The sequence below is a fragment of the Chiloscyllium punctatum genome, chromosome 39 (assembly GCF_047496795.1).
Source record: "Chiloscyllium punctatum isolate Juve2018m chromosome 39, sChiPun1.3, whole genome shotgun sequence".
In the NCBI taxonomy this organism is placed as follows: Eukaryota; Metazoa; Chordata; class Chondrichthyes; order Orectolobiformes; family Hemiscylliidae; genus Chiloscyllium; species Chiloscyllium punctatum.
The window spans coordinates 40967643-40994143 of record NC_092777.1 but is presented as its reverse complement, the minus strand read 5'-3'; the positions used below and the strand labels follow the sequence as shown (position 1 = coordinate 40994143).

The window sequence follows — 26501 nt, the reverse complement described above, 5'->3', positions numbered from 1 at the left end:
TTTTTTTTGGTCGGCTTGGGCATTGTTTCTTTCCTAACTTTTTCTTAACACCTATTGCAACACTCCTCTCCAATTTAACTATGTTTCCTGTCAAGGATTTTTTTGTTTTCATATTACTTTAGTAGATAATGCGTATTCCTGTCTGACACTGCATTCCCATGACATATTTTCCATTCTATCTGCCCCATTTGTTGATCTTCTGTAATCTGATGGTACCTTCCTCCCTGCTGTCAATCTGGAAAGTGCAAGCAGATGGTATGTGTTGAAGAGGAGTTGAAGAATTACACAAGTCTCAGTTTCAGCCTCTGTAATCTGGAATCTGGCTCAGAATCCAGGTCTTGGAGCCAGCAAGGAGTCTGGGGACAAAAGGCTGAGATGTAACTTCAAAACATTCAGAGGAAGCTTTCGTATCGGAAGAAGAAGAAAAGTTTTTTTCACCCAGAGGTTTGATACTGAGGTAAGCAATGCGCTGTAAACTCTTGAAAATATTAGTCTTTAGAGGCTTTACATAAGTGTGTTGCAACATTTCTGTAACATTTCTTTTATATTACATTGCTCAATCCAAGCAAATTTACAGCCGGGTCTGTTGCTGTTTCCTAATGGCAGGCTAATAGCTGAGCTCTGCAAAGTTAACTCTTGTAAAATTATTATCAAGCTGTGTCAATTTTCAATTTAAAAGTATATATATTATCTTAGTTAGCTGCTAATTGATAGTTGGAACATAAATACTTGAATAATGTAGCACTTTATTAGTCACGACAGTATGTGATTTTAAACTGCATTTGGAAGGAAGATTGTGTTTCCTGGGAAATGCTGACTAAAAGAATGCATTTTGCATTATGTTCTGTGATGACATTGGCTTAGGATCAAATGGTGGCTTTTAGAAAAACATACAAATCCATTATTTAAAAAGTATTAATTCTTATAACATAGTGACTAAAGAGGTTTCATTCCAATATAAATTAACCTTAAACATGCCACAGTAGTAAACAGAGATATTGAAATGCCAATAGTTGTTTAGCGCAGCATGATTTTGGTGATAATTATATATTAAGCGTTTTAAAGATGTTGTACAAAAATCAACATATTGTCAAAAGTACAGATGGGCATGTGATTATCTTGGTATTGTTTAACTTTTAAATTGGCCTGACAGTGCTTTGGCTTTTTTTTTGAAAGCTGATAAAGCCTTTATGAGATGTTTTCTGAAATGGAAATAAAGACGTTGCTCAGCTGGTTCAAGGTCCCTTTCATACGTGATCGTATCTTTTAAATTACAACCATAACCAGTGACATTGGCCTCGACATAGTGTGATTTATGAGACTAGAGCATTACACCTTTCAAGATCCCAGTTGTGTGTGTGTGTCTGATTTGATACAGTCTTTTGTGGTTGTTCACTTTTTTAACTTTCTGTGAAATGAACTTTGGTTTCACAGAAGTGATACAGCATGAATAACATGAAATGCAGGTGAAAGAAAGGATCTGAATTCTGAACATTCTTTCATAGTGACAAAAATGCAGTGCTTTCTAATACAGACTTGTTGAGTAAAAGAGACCATTACCTTGGGAGAATCCTCAAGGAGGCACAAAATGAGGAATAGAGCTTAACATTAATTATCAGTGATTTCCTGTGTGCCACTCAAAGCCAATACATTTACTCACTTCTGCTTATATATTCACTATTGACTGCAGATTGTTTTCTGTGATAATGATTTTAATGGTGTAGAATCTTTGCACTTGTTTGGGGGAGAGGAGTGATGTGCTGATGTTGTGCAGAAATGAATTCAGAAGTGACATGTTTCAAGAAGATGTGTATTAATGCAGTGCCTGTTTATAAACAAACAAAGGAAAACTGAGGAATTGAGTTTTGGAATCAAGACAATGGCTGACTTGACGGGAATTGTTTGGGAAATGTCAACTTCCAGTGGGCAATTCTTGAGCTCCCGTGATACTGCATAAAAACTTTTGTCTCTGAGCTAGAGCCAGAGACTTCAGACTGTTCTGCGGTACTTAACAGAATACTGTAGTTACTAAGGAAATGTAAGATGGATGAAAACTTAAGTCTAACTCCTGGACAGCTACAGAAGGGGCAAACTACAATCCTTCACATTGAGCCTTCTTGACTGCTCTGTCAACTTTCTGACTAAATTCCCTGATATTCCAATTAACTCTGATCATCTGACTAACACCTGATCTGATCAGATTAGCTCTTGACCTGATCTGATCTAACTCAACTCCTCCCTGATCTACCTACTTACGTCACTCAGGTACATAGTTCACCTACGTACCTAACTCAGTTAGCAACCACCCTTCCATCCCACCTACCACTTCACCAGTCACCTATTGCCCTACCCTCTTACCAACTCAGGCACTTTACCCACCGACCCATTTGGCTCAAGAACCTACCCACACTGTAACACCACTCATTCACTCATTCATCTAGTCACCCATTCAGTTACATTCAGACTGGACATTCAAACTTATTGAGCTGTAGCTAAGATTAGATTACTTACAGTGTGGAAACAGGCCCTTCGGCCCAACAAGTCCACTCTGACCCTCTGAAGAGCAACGCATTCCCCAACATTTACTCCTTCACCTAACACTACGGGCAATTTAGCATGGCCAATTCACCTAACCTGCACATTTTTGGACTGTGGGAGGAAACCGGAGCACCTGGAGGAAATCCACGCAGTCACGGGGAGAATGTGCAAACTCCACATAGTCAGTTGCCTGAGGTGGGAATTGAACCTGGGTCTCTGGCGCTGTGAGGCAGCAGTGCTAGCCACTGTGTTGCCATGCCGCCCACCTACAGCTATTACTGTAAAAGAAAATTGCCTGTGTTGTTCAGCTTGGCCTTTCCTGTGATCCAGTGCAGCTGTATGAGGGATGCTGTGGTCCATGTTTTTGGAAGGAATGCGGAGCAGTCTTGTTTTGGAGAAAAGTTTAAGATGATTGCTTCTCCTCAAAAGAACAGGGTCCTGTTTCTTAAATGATGTACATTACTCTTTATTCAATCTCACTTCAATAAGGGCACTGAAGTTGCAGAGATCTCAGCGAAAATTCTTAAATAAAGAACATGAATTCTATAATAGAAATAATAGGTGATGGTAGCTGGCTACCTAGCTGAGCTACAGTTGCTCATAACTTGTGAAGTTTTATTTGATGAGTATGCATTCATCCCTTTTTAACTCTCCCCTTCTGGTAAACTTCTGCCTCTTATTAGCTATACCTTCCCTTTAGATAATCAGAGGGAGAAAAAGGATTATTTCAATCTGTGAAAGCATAAAGTGAGAATGGTCACTCTTTCAAAGAGTAACATAACTGAAAGCCTTCTTAAAGTAATGTCCAAACAGTGGAGATTGAAATTCAGCTGTGGCAGAGATGTTGTTAGCTTGTTACGAGCAGGGAAAACTCAGAGAGTGAACCAAAATCTATTCCCTGTAGGAATGATATCACCAACAATCTATCCTGGTCCATCCATGTCAGCCTAAGGTCAAGAAAACACACCAATGCCTCTACCTCCTCAGAAGGCTAAGGAAATTTGACATGTCCACAATGACGCTCACAAATTTTTATAGATGCGCCATAGAAAGCACCCTATCTGGATGCATCACAGCATGGTATGGCAACTGTTCTGCCCAACACTGACAGAAATTACAGAGAGTTGTGTACGTAGCCCAGTCCATCACACAAACTGGCCTTCCTTCCATTGACTCTGTCCACACATTCTGCTGCCTCAGGAGAGCAGCCAACAAAATCAAGGACAACCCCCCCCCCACCCCGGTTATACTGCATTCCATCCTTTTCTATGGGGAGAAGATATAAAAGCTTGAAAACACATACTAACAGACTTTAAGAATAGCTTCTTCCCTGCTGTTATCAGACTTATGAACAAACCTCTCATATATTAGATTTGATCTTTCTCCGTAACATTAAGAATTCAGGGAGGCAATGGCCTAGTGGTATTACTGCTAGACTATTCATCCACATGGTGGAATTTGAATTCAAAAACAAAGGTCTGGAATTAAGAATCTACTGTTGACTATGAAACCGTTGTTGATTTTCATTAAGAACCCACTTGGCTCCTTTAGGGAAGGAAATCTGTCATTCTCACCTGCTCTGGCCTCCATGTGACTCCAGACCCACAGCAATGTGGTTGACTCTCAGCTGCCCTCTGGGCAATTATGGATGGGCAATGAATGCTGGCCTTGCCGGTGACGCCCACACCTTGTGAATAAATAAAAGCAAATTATATTTGGCATTCTGTTCTATTACCCTGATGTACTTATGTAAGGTATGATTTGCCTGTAGAGCACATAAAATAATACTTTTCACAGTGTCTTGCTTCATGTGACAACAATAAATCAAATCAAATCAAATCAAATCAAATGGTCTGGTTTCCACCAAGATCGAATTGAAATGTTATTGTAATGCTTTACCCCAGGAATTTCTTATGATTCTGACAAAAGAGAGATCCCCAATAAGTCTCAGTCAGATTCTCAGTGATGAGCTTTCATAGAACCTCAGAAAATGAACAAAATAAAGAACTGGACTCAAAATGTTAACTCCTTTTTTCTCTCTTCAGATGCTGCTAGAACTGTTGTGTTTCTCCTGTGCTCTCGGTTTTTGTCTTAGAAAAATAAACTTCTCACATGCTTTGTGATCCTTTATTATTAGTTTGAACTGCAACAAAATATTTGTAACCTTTAAATGATACCTTGGTGACAATCCATGCAAATTAGGTTAATTAGAAAATAGATGTTCTGCTAGAAATAAAAAAGCTTTTTAATTTCTCACTTTTATGTATCTTGAAATGCTAGATGTGACCATGGTTTCTCTACCTGTTGATGTTTCTGTCTTGCATGTTTGATATCAGAATCATTCTGAGATACTCAGTGAGCTACTGCTGACATTAAGATGTTAGCTTTACTGCCACAAACCAGTATCAGTGTCTGCAGGGGCTCTTGCATCATTTTGGCCTTGGATTGAGAGCAATATGAAACAATAGGCTGGATCTTTTGAGATTTCGCAACCTTATGCTACTTTGGCTCTTTTTATTTTCGAGAGAAGGCAGCTACACATTTCTGAGAGCTGTTTTTGCCAAAGTTTCCCTCAACAATATGGTTAACTCTCAACCGTCCTCTGAAATGGCCTGGCAAGTCACTCAGGATTGATGACTGTGTACTTCACCTGTATATTGCTTGCTGACTGTTCAAGCACACCAAGCCACACCATCACAATATTTTCTACCTCTGCTTATCATGTCATGTTAATTATAATATTTAATAATGCATCACTCAACAGGGATTGATAAATTCTGTGGTTTAATTTATTTCAAACAGTAAAACATAATACAAATTACAAAGCAACATTCCAACAGCCAACTCATTCCTTTGTGTGTCAGCTGTAGACCCAGAGCAGACTAGCTGTGAGGAAAAGTCATAATATTGTATACATACACCACATGGAAATCTTGAAGGTGAATTCTCTTAAAGGTTAAGTTCGCATTCAAGAGTAATGAACAGATAACTGTTTGAGTGGTGTTATATTGCGGGTTCAATATTGGATCAGTAATTGTCTAAACTGAAAGAAGACAGCGGGTGGCGGGAAATATTCATCTGGGAGTTCAGTTACTAGCGGGGTACTGTTGGGATCTGTTTTAGGTCCACTGTTGTTTGTCATTTATATAAATGACCTGGATGAGGGCATAGATGTATGGGGTAGTAAATTTGTAGATGACACTAAGGTCGGTAGAGTGGTGGATAGTGATGAAGGATGTTGTAGGTTACAGAGAGACATAGATAAGCTGCAGAGCTAGGCTGAGAGGTGGCAAATAGAGTTTAATGCTGAAAAGTGTGAGATGATTCACTTTGGAAGGAGTAGCCAGAATGCAGAATACTGGGCTAATGGTAAGATCCTTGATGGTGTACATGAGCAGAGAGATCTCAGTGTCCAGCTACATTGATCTTTGAAAGTTGCTACCCAGGTTGATAGAGTTATTGAGAAGGCCTACAGTGTGTTAGCTTTTATTGGTAGAGGGACTGACTTTCAGTACCATGAGATCATGCTGCAGCTGTGCAAAACTCTGGTATTGCCATATTTGGAGTATACATACAGTTCTGGCATTATAGGAAGGATGTGGAAGCTTTGGAAAGGGTTCAGAGCAGATTTGCTTGGATGTTGCCTGGTATGGAGGGAAGGTCTTAAGAGGAAAGGCTGAGGGGCTTGAGACTGAATGTAGGTTTGCTCGCTGAGCTGGAAGGTTCATTTCCAGACGTGTTGTCGCCCTACTAAGTAACACCTTCAGTGGGCCTCAGGCGAAGCATTGCTGATAATTCCCACTTTCTATTTATATGTTTGGGTTTCTTTGGGCTGGTGATGTCATTTCCTGTGGTGATGTCATTTCCTGTTGTGAAGTCACTTCCGGTTCTTATTCTCAGGGGGTGGTAGATAGGGTTAACTTGATGTGTTTGTTGATAGAGTTTCAGAACCTAAACCTGAGCCAAAAATCTTCTCAAAACTTGCTAAGGCTTGAGACTGTTTTTGTTAGAGAGAAGAACGTTGAGAGGTGACTTACTTGAGACATCTAAATAATCAGAGGGTTAGATGGGATGGAAAGTGAGAGCCTTTTTCCTCAGATGACGATGGCTAGCATGAGGGGACATAGCTTTAAATTAAGGGGTGATAGATATAAGACAGATGTCAGAGGTAGTTTCTTTACTCAGAGAATAGTAGGGGCGTGGAGCGCATTGCCTCCAACATTTGTAGACTAGCCAACTTTAAGGGCATTTAAATGATCATTGGACAGGCATATGGGCGAGAATGGAATAGTGTAGGTTAGATGGGCTTCAGATTGGTTCCACAGGTCGGTGCAACATCGAGGGTCGAAGGGCCAGTACTGCGCTATATTAGTACATTACATGTTCTATGTTCTATTGGCCAGAATACCAGCAAGAACTCAGCTGCTCTTTTTTGACATAATAACTTGGGGTCTATTATATCCAGATAGCACCTCAGTCTTATATCTCATGAGAAAAGTGATTCCTTTATAATGCCTCAATCCGTCAGTACTGCTCTGGAATTAACTCATAAATGAGGAGAAAGTGAGGACTGTAGATGCTGGAGATCAGAGTCGAGAGTGTGGTGCTGGAAAAGCACAGCAGGTCAGGCAGCATCCAAGGAGCTGGAGAATTGATGTTTCGGGCATAAGCCCTTCATCAGGATTCCTAACCTGCTGTGCTTTTCCAGCACCACACTCTCGAGGATGATCTCATAAACCTTTGATTCAGAGGAAATAAATGCACCCTCAGAGCCACAGCTAACAGCTGTTGGGTGCAATGACCTGTATGTTGTACAAAACAATTGGCCTGAAGGGTTTAACATGGAAGCTTTAGAATAGTTCTGTCCACTGGTATGTAAATACCTGTGTGTAGGAGCAGCTAGCCAGTTCTGGTTTGTTGTTAATTGTTAGTCAGTTCTACAGTTTGCATCCATTGGCATAGATTGAGTTACTACCTCTTGGGAGATGGCAAAGTTGCTTAACTAGTGTTAATGTTGTTCACCAAATTCAAGTTAATGTAACCTGTTGTCTTACTATTGTGTAATAAACAGCTCCTTGATACTCAAGTACGTGCCTCTTCTGTTAAAACCTTATTCACCACTAAATACTTGTACCTCTGTGGGCAAATATTACAAAAAGAATTGTTGGTGGTAAACTACCCACAAAAGAGTGCCAGCCATGGACACCTCTTATATGCGTTACCCTAGAAACCTTATCGAGATTTGCTGCCTCCTGCTTCATTGTGATATGAGAAAGCAGGGTAATTGGGAACCCCAATGAAGATCACTGATAAAATACGATAAATATTATCCTGGTTGGATCAGAATGAATGTAGCACATAGTACTCCACACGTTTTCAATCTGCCATAAAATCAACCTATAAACTAAATATATATTTTGTAAAATCCCCCAGTTGAACCAGGAAAACAATTCACCTTTATGTTATATAGCAAATTCCCATAATATTGCTACTTAAAAATAGTCAAAGTACTGCAGTCAAGGTCAGCTTTTCTATAAAAAATAATACACTACATAAACCACAATTTGTTTATCATATTTGACTTGATTACATCGTACAACATCAGTTTTCTCTTATGTGATAATAAACATGCTGAAAATTTGCACAGTTGGAGGTTTTGATTCCATTGCATTCCACTTTGTTTCTGCTTTTAGACCATATGTTGGTGGGAGCTGATTATGTTTTGGCAGCGCTGTGTTGTGAAATCAGTTATTTTCAATCAGATAGGAATTTCCCTGGAATTCTCACTGCACTGTCCTGTATCTTCTTACATTAGCTTTTACCTCCACCAGCGCTGTGAATATACCCACATCACACAGACTGCAGTGGTTCAAAGAGTGAGCATCTCACCATCTGCTCAAGGGCAATTAGGGATGGGCAATAAATGTTAGCCTTGCTGTCAGTGATGCTGACATCCCAAGTACAAAGAAAAAAGAACAAAGAACTGCAGATGCTAAAGATCTGAAATAAAAACAGATAATGCTGGAGAACATCAGCAGATCTGGCAGAACTGAGTTCTAAAGAATGGTCACTGGACTCGAAACGTTAACTCTGCTTTCTCTCTTAATTAATAAAGGAAACAAATATTTCTTGTTTTCCTTTAGTGTTTCCATGTTGATCAATAGAGATTATTGCAATTACAAATATAAAATACTACAGATGCTGGAAGCCTAAAATAAAAGCAGAAAATGTTGGAAATGTTTAGTAGGTCAGGTAAGAGCTGGGGAAAGGGAAACAAAATCAACATTTCAGTTTGAAGACTTTCCATCAGAACTACGTCAGAAATACAGCAGGTTTTGAGTGAAATAGAAGTATACAGGGATAAGGGAATGAGGAATAAATGAAAGGGAGAGGATGCAAATTATGAGACATTAGATGACAAATGAATGATAGTGCAAGACAAAAGGCAATGAGACTGTTAAAGAAGCAAGAGGTGTGTTTAGAGGATTTTAAAATGGGAATATTAGGCTCATTACTAAAGGTTGTCTGAAAGAATGGAGGCATTTATTATGAATGAAAGTTGATGAACTCATCGTTGAGACTGCAGGCTGTGAAATGTCAATCTGTTCTGTTCCATTTCCCATCCTTTCTGCTTTTATCCCTTTTTCCTTCTTCCATGTCCTCACTTTTCACCTTCCACCCTCAGCAACCTCCACAGACAACAAATTCTCCTTCATCACTTTGCTCCCTTCAACCTGATAGTTTCCTTCTCTTTGGTTCTAAAGGGATCATTCCTTCCCCAGTTCTGGATCCATTCCCCAGTTACCCCAGTAGGTGCACTCACTCCCCTCCCCTTCCCACAGCTCTTTTCCATGCAAATACCAGAGATGCAACATCTGCCCTTTAATCTCCTCTGTTCTTATTTTCCACGGATCCAAAAATCCCTTCCAGATAAAACAGGCATTTTTGTCAATCTACGATACCATAGTCCCTGCTCACAGCAGTCTCCTCGACACTGGGGAGATCAAACACTGATTTCAAGTTACAAATTTAACCCAAAGCTTCTGGTCATTCTATCATTCTAATACTTAGCATTGCGTATGGTCTGACTTTTCCTTACTCTCAGATCCTTACACTGTCCCAGTGAAGCTCAAAATAAGCTCAAAGGAGAGCACCTCATCCTTCAGATTGGTACTTTACAGCCTTCTGTCCTCAACATTGAGTTCAACAATTTCAGGTCACTGCTTCCACTTTTGGAACAACTGCAGTTCGCACCAACTTTGCTGTTCCCATTTACATGTCCTATAGGTCCAGTTTTTGTTTCTTTACCTGTCTCATTACTATCTCTCTTTGTCTTGCAACATGATCCTTTCTTTCATTTAGTCTCCCCTGCTTTCCTTTTTCTCTTTCCTCCCCCCTCCCTTTCCTCACCCCAGTTCCTTAATTAAACCTGTTGCATTGCTGACGTTTTCCTGTATTGACCTGAAATGTAACTCTGTTTCTTTCTTCACAGATGCTACCCAAACTATTATAGACACCTGAATGTGACAATCTCTGATAAGAACTTTGAGGGAGAACAAACATTGGGCATGGTGTTCTGCATTTTGTTTGTTTGCATCAGAGCCATCACATAGATCTTCTAAAAATGGGCAGTCTGTTTTACAGGTGAGACCCATGGTGCAGTAAGGGGATGCCCCAGAGACCAGGATGTACAGAGGTCCACTAAAGTGCACTGTATGCCTTGCTAGAGGATGGGGGAGAAGGAGGGATAGTGAGGGAACTGAGCAAAGATTATTAGTACATTATAGCTTTCGTTTTATTATATTAGAAAGTTGTGTTAAGTTTAAAATATATACACTTAATTTTGTTAATTTTGAAATATTTGTTTCAGAAAATTCAGAAACAGATTTTAAAAAGCTTAATATCAAATTTTGAAGACCACAATTCATATTTCTGCAACTGGTTCTGAGGTACTTAGCACTAGTTCTTAAAGATGCTTTGATTACACTTAGAAGTCCCATTTTTATCACAGGGCAATATGCTTCTCTACAGCTCCCAAAGGAAATCCACGTCTGGTTAATTACAACTGAAGATAAATCTAAAGTAATGAATTCCTGAAAATTACCAGCAAGCTTTCCAATTTGAAGTTGCTATCTTAAAAATATTAGTGTGTCCCTGAAGTTGTAACACAAATGGGACATGTCCCATTTATATAATAGACTGCTGATCACAAAGCTAAGGACTAATTTTGCAAGATCCGAATTGTCACAACTGGTGAAGCTTGATAATGCTTTGTTTCGCTGAGGCTGTTTTGACTTTGGGTGACAACGTAAAACGTGTTCTACTGGAAAGCCAGAGGAACACCTCTCTTGATTTTAAGTCAACAGGAGAAACCTTTAACCTGTGATTGAATATTGTCGTATTTACATCATCCCCAAAGTCAGAATTCACCAACCCCCACCAAGATATTCTACTAACCTTCAAAGTTTGTGAGAAGATTTGTAGCTCGGGTGCTCGTTGTTGTGGTTCTCTTTGCCGAGCTGGGAATTTGTGTTGCAGACGTTTCGTCCCCTGTCTAGGTGACATCCTCAGTGCTTGGGAGCCTCCTGTGAAACGCTTCTGTGATCACAGAAGCGCTTCACAGGAGGCTGCCAAGCACTGAGGATGTCACCTAGAAAGGGGACGAAATGTCTGCAACACAAATTCCCAGCTCGGCGAACAGAACCACAACATTCTACTAACCTATTTGATATTAAACATGCCAACATCATAACCTCAGCAATCACTGTTTGCAATACCTGAGTATGAAAATGTAATGCTTCATGTGACATGCTTGATTTCACAGAGGATATGGCTTGTTTAAAATAATGGGTGTTATTACTGTTTTCTTTCATAATTGTTAACAAATAATAGAAATATGCAGCCACTATACATTTACAAAAATTCTTCAAAAAGAGAACAAATCCTAGAAGCCCAATGGTCCAAGGATTCAGTTAATTGCTTGAACAAAAACAGAGACTTCTTTATTCCCAAGGAGGCTTTATACTACTGATTTATGTATGCGTCATATGAACCTGAATGATATATATTTAAAATGATACTGTGAAAATCTGTTCTTGTTTCCTACAGAAAGACCAAATGCAATACGATGAATAAATACATAATGGGTGAGAAAGAGTGGATGATTGGAATATCAAAAACCTCTCAAAAACCTGAGAGGAAAGGCAAATCAGCTGTGGCTAATGAAGCTTAGATAAGGGAAAATAAGCAGATGTAGTATAGTTTGATTTTCAGAAGACTTCTGACAACATTCCACACAGGATTTCTTAATCAAAAGTAGAGCACATGATGTTGGTGATATACTGATATGGAATAGGCATTGACTAACAGTCAGAATTCAGAGAGTAGGACAGTGGCTCAGTGGTTAGCATTGCTGCCTCACAGCACCAGGGACCCAAGTTCAATTCCAGCCTCGGGCAACTGTCTGTGCAGAGTTGCACATTCTCCCTGTGTCTGTGTGGGTTTCCTCTGGGTGCTCCGGTTTCCTCCCACAATCCAAAGATGTGCAGGACAGGTGAATTGGCCGTGCTAAATTGCCCATAGAGTTAGGTTAGGGGAATGGGTCTGTGTGGGTTACTCTTCGAGGGTCGGTGTGGACTTGTCACTGAAGGACCTGTTTCCACACTGTATGTAATCTAATTAATCTAATCTAAAAGGGTCATTCTCTGGTTGATAGGTTGTTACTGCTGTGGTACCATGCTCATCAGTCCTTGGGTCCCAGCTATCCACAACCCATATAGATAATTTGGATGTGGGGAACAAATTTAATAATAATTACAAATTTACTGATTATGCAAAACTAGGTGGGAATTGAAGAGGATTCAAGGAGCCTTCAGGAAGAGCCAGTCAGGCAAAGTGAGTAGGCCAGCATATTGCAGATAGAATATGATGTGAAGTGTGAAGTTCATTACTTTAGTCGCAAAAAAGATAACAAAAAGGCTGAGTATCTCTTAAATGGTGAGAGGTTGGGGATTACTGATTTCTGAATGGATCTAGGTTTCCTTGTTCATGAGTCACTTAAAGATAGCATGCTGGTGTCGCAGGTAATTACTCAGGCAAATGATTTAACTCGTAAGAGGACAGAGTGAATGGAATAACACAAAGAACGATGAATGCTGGAGATTTGAAACAAATAAAAACAGAAATTGCTGAAGAAACTCAGCAGATCAGCCAGCATCTATGGAGAGAAAAGAGTCCCATATCCCTTCTTGAGAGTAGTGAAGACTGTTTATCGTTCATAATATGTGAATGTTCATGTTTTGATAGTTGCTTTTGCACATTTTACAATGCATGTTACTTAGAGATCTCAATGTGTTACTCTGGGTGTGCATTTACACAGTTTTCTCAGAATATTCATGTTCTGAGAAAATTTGTATACTGCATAGCTTTTGGGTTTGCACGTTACATAACTTAACACCCCAGCTTGTTTTTTTAAATCCCTTAATTTGATGGAGGATTAAGGGTGTTAGTGTTGTTTTTGTCCAGTGGTCCACAATATTAAACTTTTCCATTAAATTTTGGTAATGTTTCTGCTAATCCTACTGCTTAAGTAACAAACAGCTGCAAAAAAAAATTGCCAAACAGAAGCTTCACTATTTGACCGCAGTAAACCGATATTGGATGCAGTGGTTGCGTTCAGTGCCATTAGTATCTAAATCTTCTGGTATTTTGTTTACGCATACTGTGTGCAGTTCTGGTCACCCCTAAAGGAAGGATATTGCTAAGTTGGAGAGAGTTCAGAAAAGGTTCACCAAAATGTTGCCAGGAATGGAGGGCTTGAGATATAAAAATAGTCATGGAAAGACCGGGTCCTTTTCACTGGAGTGTAAAAGGTTGAGGAGTGATCTTATTGGGGTTTATAAAATCATGAAGTGCATAGATAAGGTAAATGACAAAGGCTTTTGCCCCAGGGTGGGGTCAAATTTAAAGTGAGGCGAAAGTTTTGAAAAGGACATGAGGGGCAGTTTTTTTTACATAGAGAGTGGTTCATATGTGGAATGAAATACCGGAGAAAGTGATGAACGCAGGTACAGTTACAATGTTTAAAAGACATTTGGATAAGTACATGAACAGGAAAGGTTTGGAGGGATATGGACCAAGTGTAGACAAGTGGGACTGGTTTAGTTTGAGAACAGGTCAGTGTGGACTGGTTGGACTTCAGTCTGTTTCCATGCTATATGACTCTATGACTCTCAGAGCGTTTTCTTTTACAATCATGTTTCTTATTTTCTTACATTTCTCTCTGCCATCTCTTGAAGGTGCTGACTTATTGTTGAGGACATTTCCTTTAATTTCATGTGCAAGTAGCTATTATTCATGTGTTAAGGTCTGTGAGTGTGGATAGAATTGCGATTTTCTTGCCCTGGGCAGCTAAGATGGAGAAGAGATGCATCCTGGCTCGTGTCACTTTATCCTGAGACCAATTTTAATAGGAAAACATAAATGATCTTAGGTGCCATTTTTGTAGGTATGGAATCTTACACACAGGAATAAGATGCTTTCAATGTGCCTGATTATTCTTCTATTTTTCCTTCCAACAGGCTTGGTGATTCTAGTTCTGTTCCCTGCTTATTGGTGGCTGTAGTTGTAATGCCTTGTGTTGGGCAGAAGCTTGCAAATTTGGATCTCCGGGTAAAAATTCGATATGCTGCATCGTACCCACAAAAGTACTTTTGACATCCTGTAATATGACTATTTCATCATTTCATGCAAGGCTTGACCTATCAAACATTACATCACTTCTTGCTGAACAAATCTCTTCCAATCCAATACTTGTAACCAATGTTGCTGAGGCAACTTCAGTCCAAAGATAGGCAATTAGGTCAATTGGCCAAACTCAATTGCCCTGTAGTATCCAGGGATGTGTGGATTAGGTGGATTAGCCATGGTAGATGTCGGGTTACAGGGATAGGGTGGGAAGCTAAGTCTGGGTGGGATTTCTTTGGAGGGTTGATGCGAACTTGATAGGCCAGATGGCTTCTTTCCGCACTGTAGGGATTCTATGATTCTATGTATGTTGGCTTTCTTAGCATTCGAGTATAGGAGTAAAGACATCTTACTACAATTGTGTTGAGCCTTCTGAGATTGCACCTGGCCAACTGTGTGTTGTTTTCTTGATGAAGGGCTTATGTTTAAAACATCGATTCTCCTGCTCCTTGGATGCTGTCTGACCTGCTGTGCTTTTCCAGTGCCACACGTTTCAACTCTGATCTCCAGCATCTGCAGCCCTCACTTTCTCCTGTGCTTAGTTTTAGTCACATTATCTAAGGGAGGATGTCCTTGCCATAGAGAGGTTCACCAGAGGAACCCCTTGGATGGCTATATTGTTGCATAAAGAGAGATTAAGGCCATGAGCCAGTATTTTCTAGAGCTTCAAAGAATGAGAGGTGGTCACAAAATTCTAACAGGACTTGACAGGGTAGATATAGTTAGGATATCTTTGGGATGGTGAGTCTAGAACTAGGGAATACAGTCTCAGATTATGGAACAGACCTTTTAAGACTGAGATGAAGAGGAATTTCTTCTCTCAGAGGGTGACGAATGTTTGGAATTCTTTACCCTTCAGGCCTGTGGATGCTCAATCATTGAGCAAATTCAGGACAGAAATCAATAGATTTCTGAATTCTAATGCTGACATGGGATAAGAAGATAGTGGGGAAAATGGCGCAGATGTACTGATCAGTCAAGATCTGTTTGAATGGCTGAACAGGGCTGTATGGCCTATTCTGGTTTCATATGCATTGTATCAAGCAACTGTCTTATTAATTCTAACATAAAATCTTTCGACCTCATTCTAGAGTAACATGTATAAAGTAACTCTATAAAGTACTATCCAGCAGTTTTCAATTCCTTGTACTTGTCCTGTTTGGTCAATGTCACAGTGTCTTTTCAGATATTTATTGTTCTCCTTGTTTTTCTGAACAATCATAATGCAGTTTTATTTTTATACAGGTGGTAAAGCAGTCAAACATGAATATCCATTTGGCTGTCTTGCTGACAATTGAAGTCTCACTGTTCCTGAGTTGTGTTGGTGGATTCTTAAGTAGAAACCCATTAGTACCAGAAACTGAACTGTCTAGTAATGAGCGAAAGGGACAAGAACATTATGACGACTCAAGCATTGAATCAGATACATATGAACCCAAGAAAGACTTTCTTCATGCAGAATCAAACCAGCCCGAAATCAAGGCTGTGGGAAGTGAAACTGCCCAGTGTGTCCAATGTTGTGATCGCCCACCTCGTCGCAGGCAGCGTTACCATTACTACAACGAAGATCCACCAGAATTTCAAGCTATTCCTCAAATCAACCTGACCATTCTCAAAGGTAAGGTTAAAATTACAAAGGATGATGAATTGAGATAATTCTCGGATAGAAGCAGGAATAAGTAATAACGTATGTTCAGGACATCCTTGTCGTGTATCTGCACTGACAGCTGGTCTTAAGTATGCTAACCAAGCTTATCACAAAAAGCAAAATACTGTGGATGAGGTACCAGGTTACAGACCTAGAATGTAGGTCAGAACAGTTGCAAAAGCTTTGCGACCCCAACACTGGGAGCAAATGGGGTCCCAAGTCTGTCCCAAGCAGTGATAATTGAATGGGACGATTGGGCGCAGCCGTTTGGGCGCTGATGTTTTGGCACGGTCGTTTGGGCGCCAGCTGATTTGTGATGATGTGGAGATGCCAGTGTTGGACTGGGATGGACAGAGTTAAAAATCACACAACACTAGGTTATAGTCCAACAGGTTTATTTGGAAGTACAAGCTTTTGGAACACTGCTCCTTAAGCCTGTTGGACTATAATTGAGCAGTGAGACTAGCTCATCAATTTTTCTAGAGGTTGTCTCCTGATTGCCTACGTCTGAGTTTGCCATTTAATTCAGGACAACAGGCAGAAAGTAGATGCTTCCACTTCATTGCAACAGCCAGCAGTTTTGAAGCCTTAACAACACCATGACTGGGACAGGAAGTCAAAAATTTAAAAGCTAGCAGTACCTGGTACACAGACCATTCTGGATAGCCCATTGGTGCAACAATAGTAATCTCATGGGAGAGTCTAGGATCAGATGGCATAGTCTCAGAATTAAGAGTTGTCAAGTTAAGATTGAGATGAGGATGAAATTCTTCAGTCTAAAGGGTTGTGAGTCTTTGAAACTTCTTGCTACAGGCGTCAGTAGAGGCAGATTCCTTGTGGATAATTAGGGTTGAGCTAGAGGGATTCTTGATCAGTAGGGGAATCAAGGTTTATGTGGAAAGGGCAGGAAAGAGAAATGTTGGATCCATTGTGATCTTGTTGAATGATGGAGCAGACTTGAGGGGCCAAAGGGCCTACTTCTGTTTCTGTTTCTTATGGTCTTAATCTGTTTGAGACCTACTTTCGGATACAGAATCTCCAAATCCAGCAGTCCATAAATGAAGTTGTGGTCTCCCCACGTGGTTGGAAAATTGTCCTTAAGTAGGTCTTGAATTATTTATAATAATCGCCTGCCTTGGATCAGGAGGCAGCTGATTTATATCATTCTTTCCGTAGGGAAACCACAGGCTTCCTTGCATTGCTTGGAGGAATACCACAGCTTCTGCAGACCCCAGGAAATTCTGAAAATATATTTGAAACATAATTACCCCTTCTGGATCCTGGCACAGTTTGCCTAATGGAGGAGCAAAAACTACGTTTCTTCACTTGATCAGTTGATATCAGGTCCTGATGACTGTTATCAAACAGAATCAAGCTCCCTTGCTCCATGTATCCTTTTCAGTTGCTCAACAGCAGGTTAATTGGGGAACACACAAGGAAGAAAGTGGAGTTGATGAGGGTAACTGCCTCTTCATCCAGTTTCTGCCCAATGGGATATTTCAAATCGGGTTTTGGGTTTTAGCTTGATTCAGTGTTGGCACATTTACTGCTGAGTCAGAACATGGTTTCTTGAAGGATCAACACAGACTTAAGACATGATATAGGCTAATAGTTCAGTCAAGTTCCATATTCAAGTTGGGAATGTGATATTGATGCTGTTCAGATGGATGAAAGATGGATTCTAGGAAATCATAACCCAGTCAAGTTTAAAAAATGATCTGCCTGGTCATTTATTACACTGCTATGTGCGACATGTTGCTGCCAATGCCTATAATATAATGACGACCACATTTCAAAAGTATTGCCTTGATTACAAAATGATTTGAATATTCAGAGGTTATGAATAGTGATAAATAAATACATACGAGTCTTTCTTCCCCTCATCAGGTGTTGATGGACATTTTATGTTCTAACTTTGCCATTCTTTAGCTCTTGATGCAAATAAAAACTGGATTGGAAATTTGAATCCAAATTTGGATACATGGCTCTGTGCTGTCATCCATTATGTATGTCAGAGCAGAAAAACACATAGACAGAATACTTGGGCAGTCTCTCCAGAGAGGGTAACCCTGGTAGCAATTCTTCATCAAGCACAGAATGAGAAAAACAGTGACAATGGCCCAACAAGCTGTCAGTCTGTTGGGAAGTAATGTTACCTAACAGCATACAGACCTTCAGTGCCATTAGCGATCATATAGAATGTACAGAACAGGAACAGGCCATTAGGCCCAATGATGTGCCTGAGTGTTTCACAAAAGTCTTTTTTACTCTTTCATTTCATCCTCTATTCCTCTCTATTCTCTTTACTTTATAAAAATTTTGAGTGGAGAGGCTGGTCAGAAATATTTAAGAAAATAATTTCCTGCAATTATTCCTAGGTTGCAATATTGTCAACATTTATTGTATTCATGTTTTCATAAATGCTATTTATTGGCAGCGTTTGAGAAGCAATATGATTTTTGTGGAAAATATTCATAGTGGAGTCATATGTAAGACCAAACAAAATAGGAGCAGAAATCAACTATCCAACCCATTGAGTCTGCACCAAAATTCAATGAGATCATGGCTCATCTGGTCATCCTCCACATCACTATTCTGACTTTCCTCCACAACTCTCACCTCCCTTACTGATGAAAAATCTATCTGTCTCTGTCTTGAATATACATAGTTAAAAGTCACACAACACCTGGTTATAATCCCAACAGGTTTATTTGGAAGTACAAGCTTTCAGAATGCTGCTTCTTCATTAGGTAGCTCGTGGAGTTGGATCAAAAGATACAGAATTTATAGGTAAAGATCATAGTGTCATACAACTGATGCAATATATTGAACAAACTTAGACTGCTGTTGAGTCTTTCATCGTTTAAAATGGGTTGCAGGTTTTGATTCATTAATATGTAAATTCCAGAACTTCTTTCAGGTCACATTACCAAGGTACATTAAGGTTTTCTAAAAAAAGGTGACATCTCAGCTCAGACAATGCATTAAAGATATGAGGTTAGCATCAATCTTGAGTCAGACTGGTTCTACTTCCAAAGTAGGAATTTATAAAATGTTACATGGATTATAAAAAATATTGACTGCCTTCATATTGTGTGCTTTTCAACAAAATAGAATGTATGTGCCAATACATTTCTGCCAGTGCAAATTCACCCCCTAGATTTATATGTGTGTATGTGTGCATGTGAGGGAGAGAGTGTATGTGCATGCTTGATAGAGTGTGTACGTGAATGTGATGGAGTAAATGCCTGTGAGAGAGTGTGCACATGGGTGTGAATGTGGGGGGATGTGTGTGTGTGCCTGAGAGAGAGGATGTATATGAAAGAGGGTCTGCGTGAGTGCTTGAGTATGTAAGAGTGAATGTGTATGTGTGAGTATGTGTGTGAGAGTGTATAGCATCCTGGGATCAACTGTAGTGTGACATGAACCCAAGGCTAAGGGCTCTCTTTCAGGCACACAAACCCACACCACCCATACTCACACCTGTTCACACATACTCTCATAGGCATATGCTCTATTACACTCATACATACACACACATGCGCGCATTTTCTCTCATGTGTACACCTGGACTCATACACACACATATAAGTCGAGGGGGTGAATTTGCATTTGCAAGAATTGTATTTGCAGATATATTCTATTTTGTTCAAAAAACACACAAGCTGTAGGGAGTCAATTTTTTAATAATTTATACAAAGAACAAAGAAAGAACATTTACAGCCCAGGAACAGGCTCTTTCAGCCCTCCAAGCCTGAGCTGATCCAAATGTACTGTCTAAACCTGTCGGTCAATTCCTAAGCATCTTTATCTCTCTGCTCCCCACCTACTCATGCATTTGTCCAGATGGATCTTAAATGAATCCACCATGCCTGCCTCTATCACCTCTGCTGGCAACATGTTCCAAATGCCCACCACCCTCTGTGTGAAGTACTTATCGCGTGTATCCCCCTTAAACTTTCCACCTCTCACCTTGAAAGCGTGACCTCTCGTTATTGAATCTTTCACCCTGGGAAAAAGCTTGTCTGTATCCATCCTGTCTATACCCTTCATGATTTTGTAAACCTCAATCAGGTCCCTCTCAATCTCCTTTTTTCTAATGAAAACAATCCTCTAATTTTCTAATGAAAACTCAACCTCTCTCCAACATCCTCATAAACCTTCTCTGCACCCTCTCCAAAATGTCCACATCCTTTTGGTAATGTGGCAACCAGAACTGTACACAGTATTCTAAATGTGGCCGAACCAATGAGTTGTACAATGTTAACATGACTTGCCAGCTCTTATACTCAATACCCCGCCCAATGAAGGCAAGCATACCATTTGTCTTCTTGACCACTCTATCCCCTGTGCAACAACCTTCAGCGTACAATGGACCTGCATTCCCAGATCTCTCTGCCCATCAACTTTTCCCAAGGCTCTTCCATTCATTGTATAATTTAGTCTACAATTAGCCTTACCTAAATGCATCACCTCACATTTTTCTGGATTGAAAACCATTTGCCACTTTTCCACCCAACTCTCCAGTCTATCTATATCCTCCTGTATTCTCTGACAGTCCCTTATGCTTTCTGCTACTCCACCAATCTTTGTGTCATCTGCAAACTTGTTGATCATACCAACAGTGCCCTCTTCCAGATCATTTATGTATATTACAAACAATAGTGGCCCCAACACTGACCTGAAATGTCGATTTTCCTGCTCCTCAGATGCTGCCTGTGCTTTTCCAGCACCACTCTAATCTAGAATCTGGTTTCCAGCATCTGCAGTCCTTGTTTTTACCCCTGTGGAACTCCACTGGTCACCTTTCTCTATTTTGAGAAACTCCCTTCAACTACTACTTTCTGTCTCCTGCTGCTCAACCAGTTCTTTATCCATCTAGCTAGAACACCCTGCACACCATGTGACTTCACTTTCTTCATTAGTCTACCATGGGGAACCTTATCAAATGCCTTACTAAAGTCCATGTATACGACATCAACAACCCTTCCTTCATCTATCAACTTGGTCACTTCCTCGAAGAACTGTATTAAGTTGGTAAGGCACAATCTCCCCCGCACAAAACCATGTTGCCTATCGCTGATAAGCCCATTCTTTTCTAAATATAAATAGACCCTATCCCTTAGTACCTTCTCCAGCAACTTTCCCACCACTGACGTCAGGCTCACTGGTCTGTAGTTACCTGGAATATCCCTACTACCCTTCTTGTACAGGGGGACAATATGAGCAATCTTCCAGTTCTCCGGCACCTCACCTGTATTTAAGGATGTCACAAAGATATCTGTCAGGGCCCAGCTATTTCCTCTCTCACCTCCCTCAGCAACCTGGGATAGATCCCATTCAGTCCTGGGGATTTGTCCACCTTAATAACCTCTAGCTTACCCAATACATCCCTACTTATGTCCATGTGATCCGGACTAATCAAATTTCTATCTCTAATCTCAACATTCATCATATTCCTCTCTTCAGTGAACACTGATGCAAAGTAGTCATTCAGACTCTCACCCATTCTCTCAGGTTCCTTTGTTATCCCTTAGTGGACCAATCCTTTCTCTAGTTACCCACTTGGTTCTTATATAAGAATAAAATACTTTGGGATTCTCCTTAATTCTGCTCGCTAAACCTAGTTCATGACCCCTATTAGCCCGCTTGATTCCTGGTTTAAGACTTGTCCTACTCTTCCGATATTGCTCCAGGGCCTGTTCTGTTCTTAGCTGCCTAGACCTTATGTACGCTTCCCTTTTCCTCTTGGCTAGTTGTACAATTTCTCCTGTCATCCACGGTTCACGAATCTTGGCCTTACTATCCTTTGCCTTCAACGGGACATGCCTATCCTGAACTATCTTTAATGTATTTTTGAAAGCGTCCCACATCTCAAATGTGGACTTCCCTTCAAATAGCTGTGTCCAATCCACATTTCCGAGCTCCTGCCTAATTTTGATATAATTGGCCTTGGCCCAGTTTAGTACTCTTCCCTTAAGACCACTCTCTTTTTTATCTATGAGTATTCTAAAACTTACAGAATTGTGGTCACTGTTCCCAAAGAAATCCCCCACCGCAACTTCTACCACCTGTCCTGGCTCATTCCCTGATACCAGGTCCAATATGGCCCCTACCCTTGTTGGACTATTGACATACTGCTCTAGAAAACTCTCCTGGACGTCTCTCACAAATTCTACCTCATCCAGACCTCTGACGTTAAGTGTATCCCAGTCAATGTTGGGAAAATTAAAATCTCCCATCACCACTACCCTATTGTCTCTACATCTTTCCATAATCTGTTTACCTATTTATTCTTCTACCTCATGCTCACTGTTGGGAGGCCTGTAATACAGGCCCAACAGTGTAAATGCACCCTCATTTCTCAGCTCCACCCATAATGCCTCACTACCCAAGTCCTCCATAGTGTGCTCCTTTAGCACAGCAGTGATATCATCCCTGACCAGCAATGCAACTCCACCCCCCTTTTACCTCCCTCCCTGTCCTGTCTGAAGCGTCTATATCCTGGAACATTTAGTTGCCAATCATGCCCTTCCTTCAACCAAATCTCTGTGATTGCAATAACGTCATATTCCCAGGCACCAATCCAAGCCCTAAATTCATCTGCCTTACACACTATACTTCTTGCATTAAAGTAAATGCATTTCAGGTCACCAGTGTTTTTGCGCTCATCTGCTCCCTGCCTACTCTTCCCTTTATTAATGCTATAATTCTTACAGTCTACAGTCTCCACCTCGTTGCCTAGTTTTTTCTCTTCTGGTTCCCAGCCCCCTGCCACATTAGTTTAAAACCTCCCCAACAGCAGTAGCAAAAACCCCCCAAGGACATTCGTTCCGGTCTGATTCAGATGTGGATCATTCATTTTGTAATAGTCCCACCTTCCCCAGAACCAGTCCCAATGTTCAACAAATCTGAACCCCTCTCTCCTACACCATCCCTCAAGCCACGTGTTCATCCTGCCCATTTTTTCATTTCTACGCTGGCTAGCATGTGGCACTGGTAGTAATCCCGAGATCACTACCTTTGAGGTCTTCCTCTTTAACGTCTCTCCTAGCTCCCTGAATTCTTCTTTCAGGACCTCATCTCATTTTCTACTTATATTGTTGGTGTCTATATGCACCAAGACAACTGGCTGTTCACCCTCACCTTTTAGAATGCTCTGCAGCCGATCGGTGACATCCCTGACCCCAACACCTGGGAGGCAACATACCATCCGGGAGTCCCATTTTTCGCCACAGAACTGCCTATGTATTCCCCTCACAATTGAATCCCCTATGCCTATGGTTGTATGAGTCTTGTTCCCGCCCTTCTTAACAGCAGTGCCCGCCATGGTGCCATGATCCTGGCAACTGCTGCCCTCCCCTGGTGAGCCATCTCCCCCAACAGTATCCAAAATGGTAGAACTGTTTTGGAGGGAGATGACCACAGGGACACCTGCACTGCCTTCTTACTCTTTTTCTGTCTTTTGGTCACCCATTCACTGTCTCCCTCTGCACTTCTAACTTGCTGTGTGACCACTTCACTAAACGTGCTATCCATGATCTCCTCAGCATTGTGGATACTCCATAGTGAGTCCATCCGCAGCTCCAGGGCCGTCATGTGGTCAAACAAGAGCTGCAGCTGGACATACGTCTTGCAAGTGTAAGAGTCAGGAACATCCGACACATCCCTGAGCTCCCACATCAAGCAAGAGACACATGCCATGGGTCTGAGGTCCCCTGCCATCGTAAGCTTAGCTTTAAATGAACTAACTAAAACCAAACAATGCACTTAAATATATGAGAAAGAAAGATAAAGAAAAAATAAAAGCCTTACCTTACAGAGTCTTTTTCTTCTGGTTAGAGGAGGGGGGTGGGGGTTGGGGGTGGGGGTTGGGGTGCGGGAGGGAGATACTAAACATGTAGTATCTTGGCTTTAGCCACTGCCCAAATATAAATTAAGCCCTTACCTTCCTGGCAGCCCTCGCTTCACTCCTCCTTCTCTCCTCACCGCTCTGTCAAAATGGAGGCCCGACTCCTGAGGTAAGTCCCTTTTTAAGTAGGAAAACGTACCCTTCTCAGCAGCACTCACTTCACTCCACCTTCTCTCCTCGCTGCTCTGTGACGTTATTCAATATATCACATCAATTGTATGACACTATGATCTTTAGCTATAAATGCTGTGTCCTATGATCCTACTCCACTAGCTACCTGACGAAGGAGCAGTGGTCTGAAAGCTTGTACTTCCAAGTAAACCTGTTGGACTATAACCTGGTGTTGTGTGATTTTTAACTTTGTCCACCCCAGTCCAACACCGGCACCTCCACATCTTGAATATACATAACAACCTAACCTTAACATCTATCTCTGGTAAAGAATTTCAGATTCTTCTGAGAGAAGAAATTCCTCCTTATCGCTGTTTTAAATGTACGACCCTTTATTCTGAGGTTGTGCCCTGTTGTCTGAGACACTCCCACAAGGGAAGACAGCCACTCCACCTCCATCCTCTCAGGATATTGTATGTTTCAGTAAGGTCATCTCTCATTCTTCTAAATTCCAACAAATATAGGTTCAATTTAACCAACCACCCCTCACAAGGCAGCAGGCTAGAGATCTTTCTCTGGACTGCCTCCAAAACCAGTTTGACATTCCATAGATAGGGGAAAAATACTGTTCATTATATTCCAGCTGTGGTTTAACTAATGCCTCATATAGTTTTAGCAAAACCTCTCCCTACAATTATACTCCATTCCCTTTGAAATAAAAGCGTACATTCTATTTGTTTTCCCGCTTACCCGCTGAACTTAAATGCTAGTTAATTGTGATTCATGCATGAGGAATCAGAAATCTCTTTGCTCTGTAACGTTATGCTGTTATTCTTCATTTCGGAGGGATTTTGGAGTGCTTGTACATGAATTGCTAAAAGTTGCTTTGCAGGTGCAACAGGTAATCAGGATGGCAAATGGAATATTGGCTTTCATCGCTCGAGGGATTGAATGTGAGAGCAGGGAGGTTCTGCGGCAATTGTACAAGGTGTTGGTGAGGCCGCACCTGGGGTACTGTGTCAGTTCTGGTCTCCTTCCTTGAGGAAGGCGAAACAGGCTTTGGAAGCAATGCAGAGGAGGTTCATCAGGTTGATTCTGAAGATGATGGGGTTACCCTATGAGGAGAGGTTGAGCTGCCTGGGACTGTGCTTGCTAGAATTTAGAAGAATGAGGAGGGATATTCCAGAAACATAAAATGATTAAAAGCATAGATAAGATTGAGGCAGGCAAATTGTTTCCACTGGTGGGTGAGACTAGGACTAGGGGACATGGCCTCAAGATTAGAGGGAGGAGGTTTAGATTAGATTCTGTACAGTGTGGAAACAGGCCATTCGGGCCAACATGTCAACACCGACCCTCTGAAGAGTAACCCACCCAAACCCATTTCCCTCTGGCGAATGCACCTAACACTATGGGCAATTTACTGCACATCTTTGGACTTGTGGGAGGAAGCCGGAGCACCCGGAGGAAACCCACGCAGACACAGGGAGAATGTGCAAACTCCACACAGACAGTTGCCAGATGCTGGAATCGAACCTGGATCCCTGGCGCTGTGGGGCAGCAGTGCTAATCACTGAGCCCACCATGATAAGGACAGAGATAATAGCTTTCCCAGAGAGCAGTGATTCTATGGAATTCTCTACCCAACGAAGCAGTAGAGGTAGCTTCATTAAATATATTAAAGACAGTTGGATGGGTTTTTGCATGGGAGGGGACTTAAGGGTTATGGGGAAAATGTAGGTAGGAGGAGCTGAGACGATGGATAAATCAGCCATGATCTTAATGAATGGCAGAGCAGGCTTGGTGGGCCAAATGGTCCACTCCTGCTTCTATTACTGTGATACTATGAAATAATATGCAGCTCCTCTAAACTGCTGCCTCACAGTGTCAGGCGACTGACTGTGTGGAGTTTGCACATTCTCCCCGTGTCTGCGTGGGTTTCCTCCGGGTGCTCCCACAGTCCAAAAATGTGCAGGTTAGGTGAATTGGCCATGCTAAATTGCCTGCAGTGTTAGGTGAAGGGGTAAATGTAGGGGAATGGGTCTGGGTGGGTTGCGCTTCAGTGGGTCGGTGTGTACTTGTTGGGCCGAAGGGCCTGTTTCCACACTGTAAGTAATCTAATCTAATCTAAAAAAAAAATTTCCACATTGCATTCCATCTGTTTTTACTCGCTTACTTAATCTATTTTTATCCCTTTGCAGGCTTTTTCTATCATCCTCACTGCTTGCCTTCCCGATCATTTTTGTGTCATCTGTAAACTTGGTTATAGTACATTCATTTTTCCTATTCGAGTCTTTTTAAAATAATTATGGACCCTGTGGTACATCACTAGATGCAGGTTGCCAACCTGATAGTGCCTCCCTTTCTTGCCCCAACTCTCTGTCTTCTATTAGTTAGCCAGTCCTCTATCAATGCCAATGCATTACCTCCAACATCACGGACTCTTATCTTACTAAGTAACTTAATAGGTGGTGCCTTATCAAATGCCTTCTGAAAATCCAAATATATTACATTTACAGCTTGCCCATCATCTACTCTGCTCATTAC

At 41.1% G+C, this 26501-nt stretch overlaps 1 protein-coding gene across 1 annotated transcript in view; it reads left to right on the top strand.

Annotated features, from left to right (window-relative positions):
• The first annotated feature begins 274 nt into the window (after nucleotides 1-274).
• The window catches only part of LOC140463970 (complement C1q tumor necrosis factor-related protein 1-like), a 54920-nt gene continuing 28693 nt past the window's right edge, over nucleotides 275-26501 (top strand). Inside the window, exons 1-2 of the mRNA XM_072558511.1 lie at nucleotides 275-457; nucleotides 15529-15901. Coding sequence (XP_072414612.1) covers nucleotides 15547-15901 — 355 coding nt within the window. The 5' untranslated portion in view covers nucleotides 275-457; nucleotides 15529-15546. The remainder of the gene's footprint in view (nucleotides 458-15528; nucleotides 15902-26501) is intronic.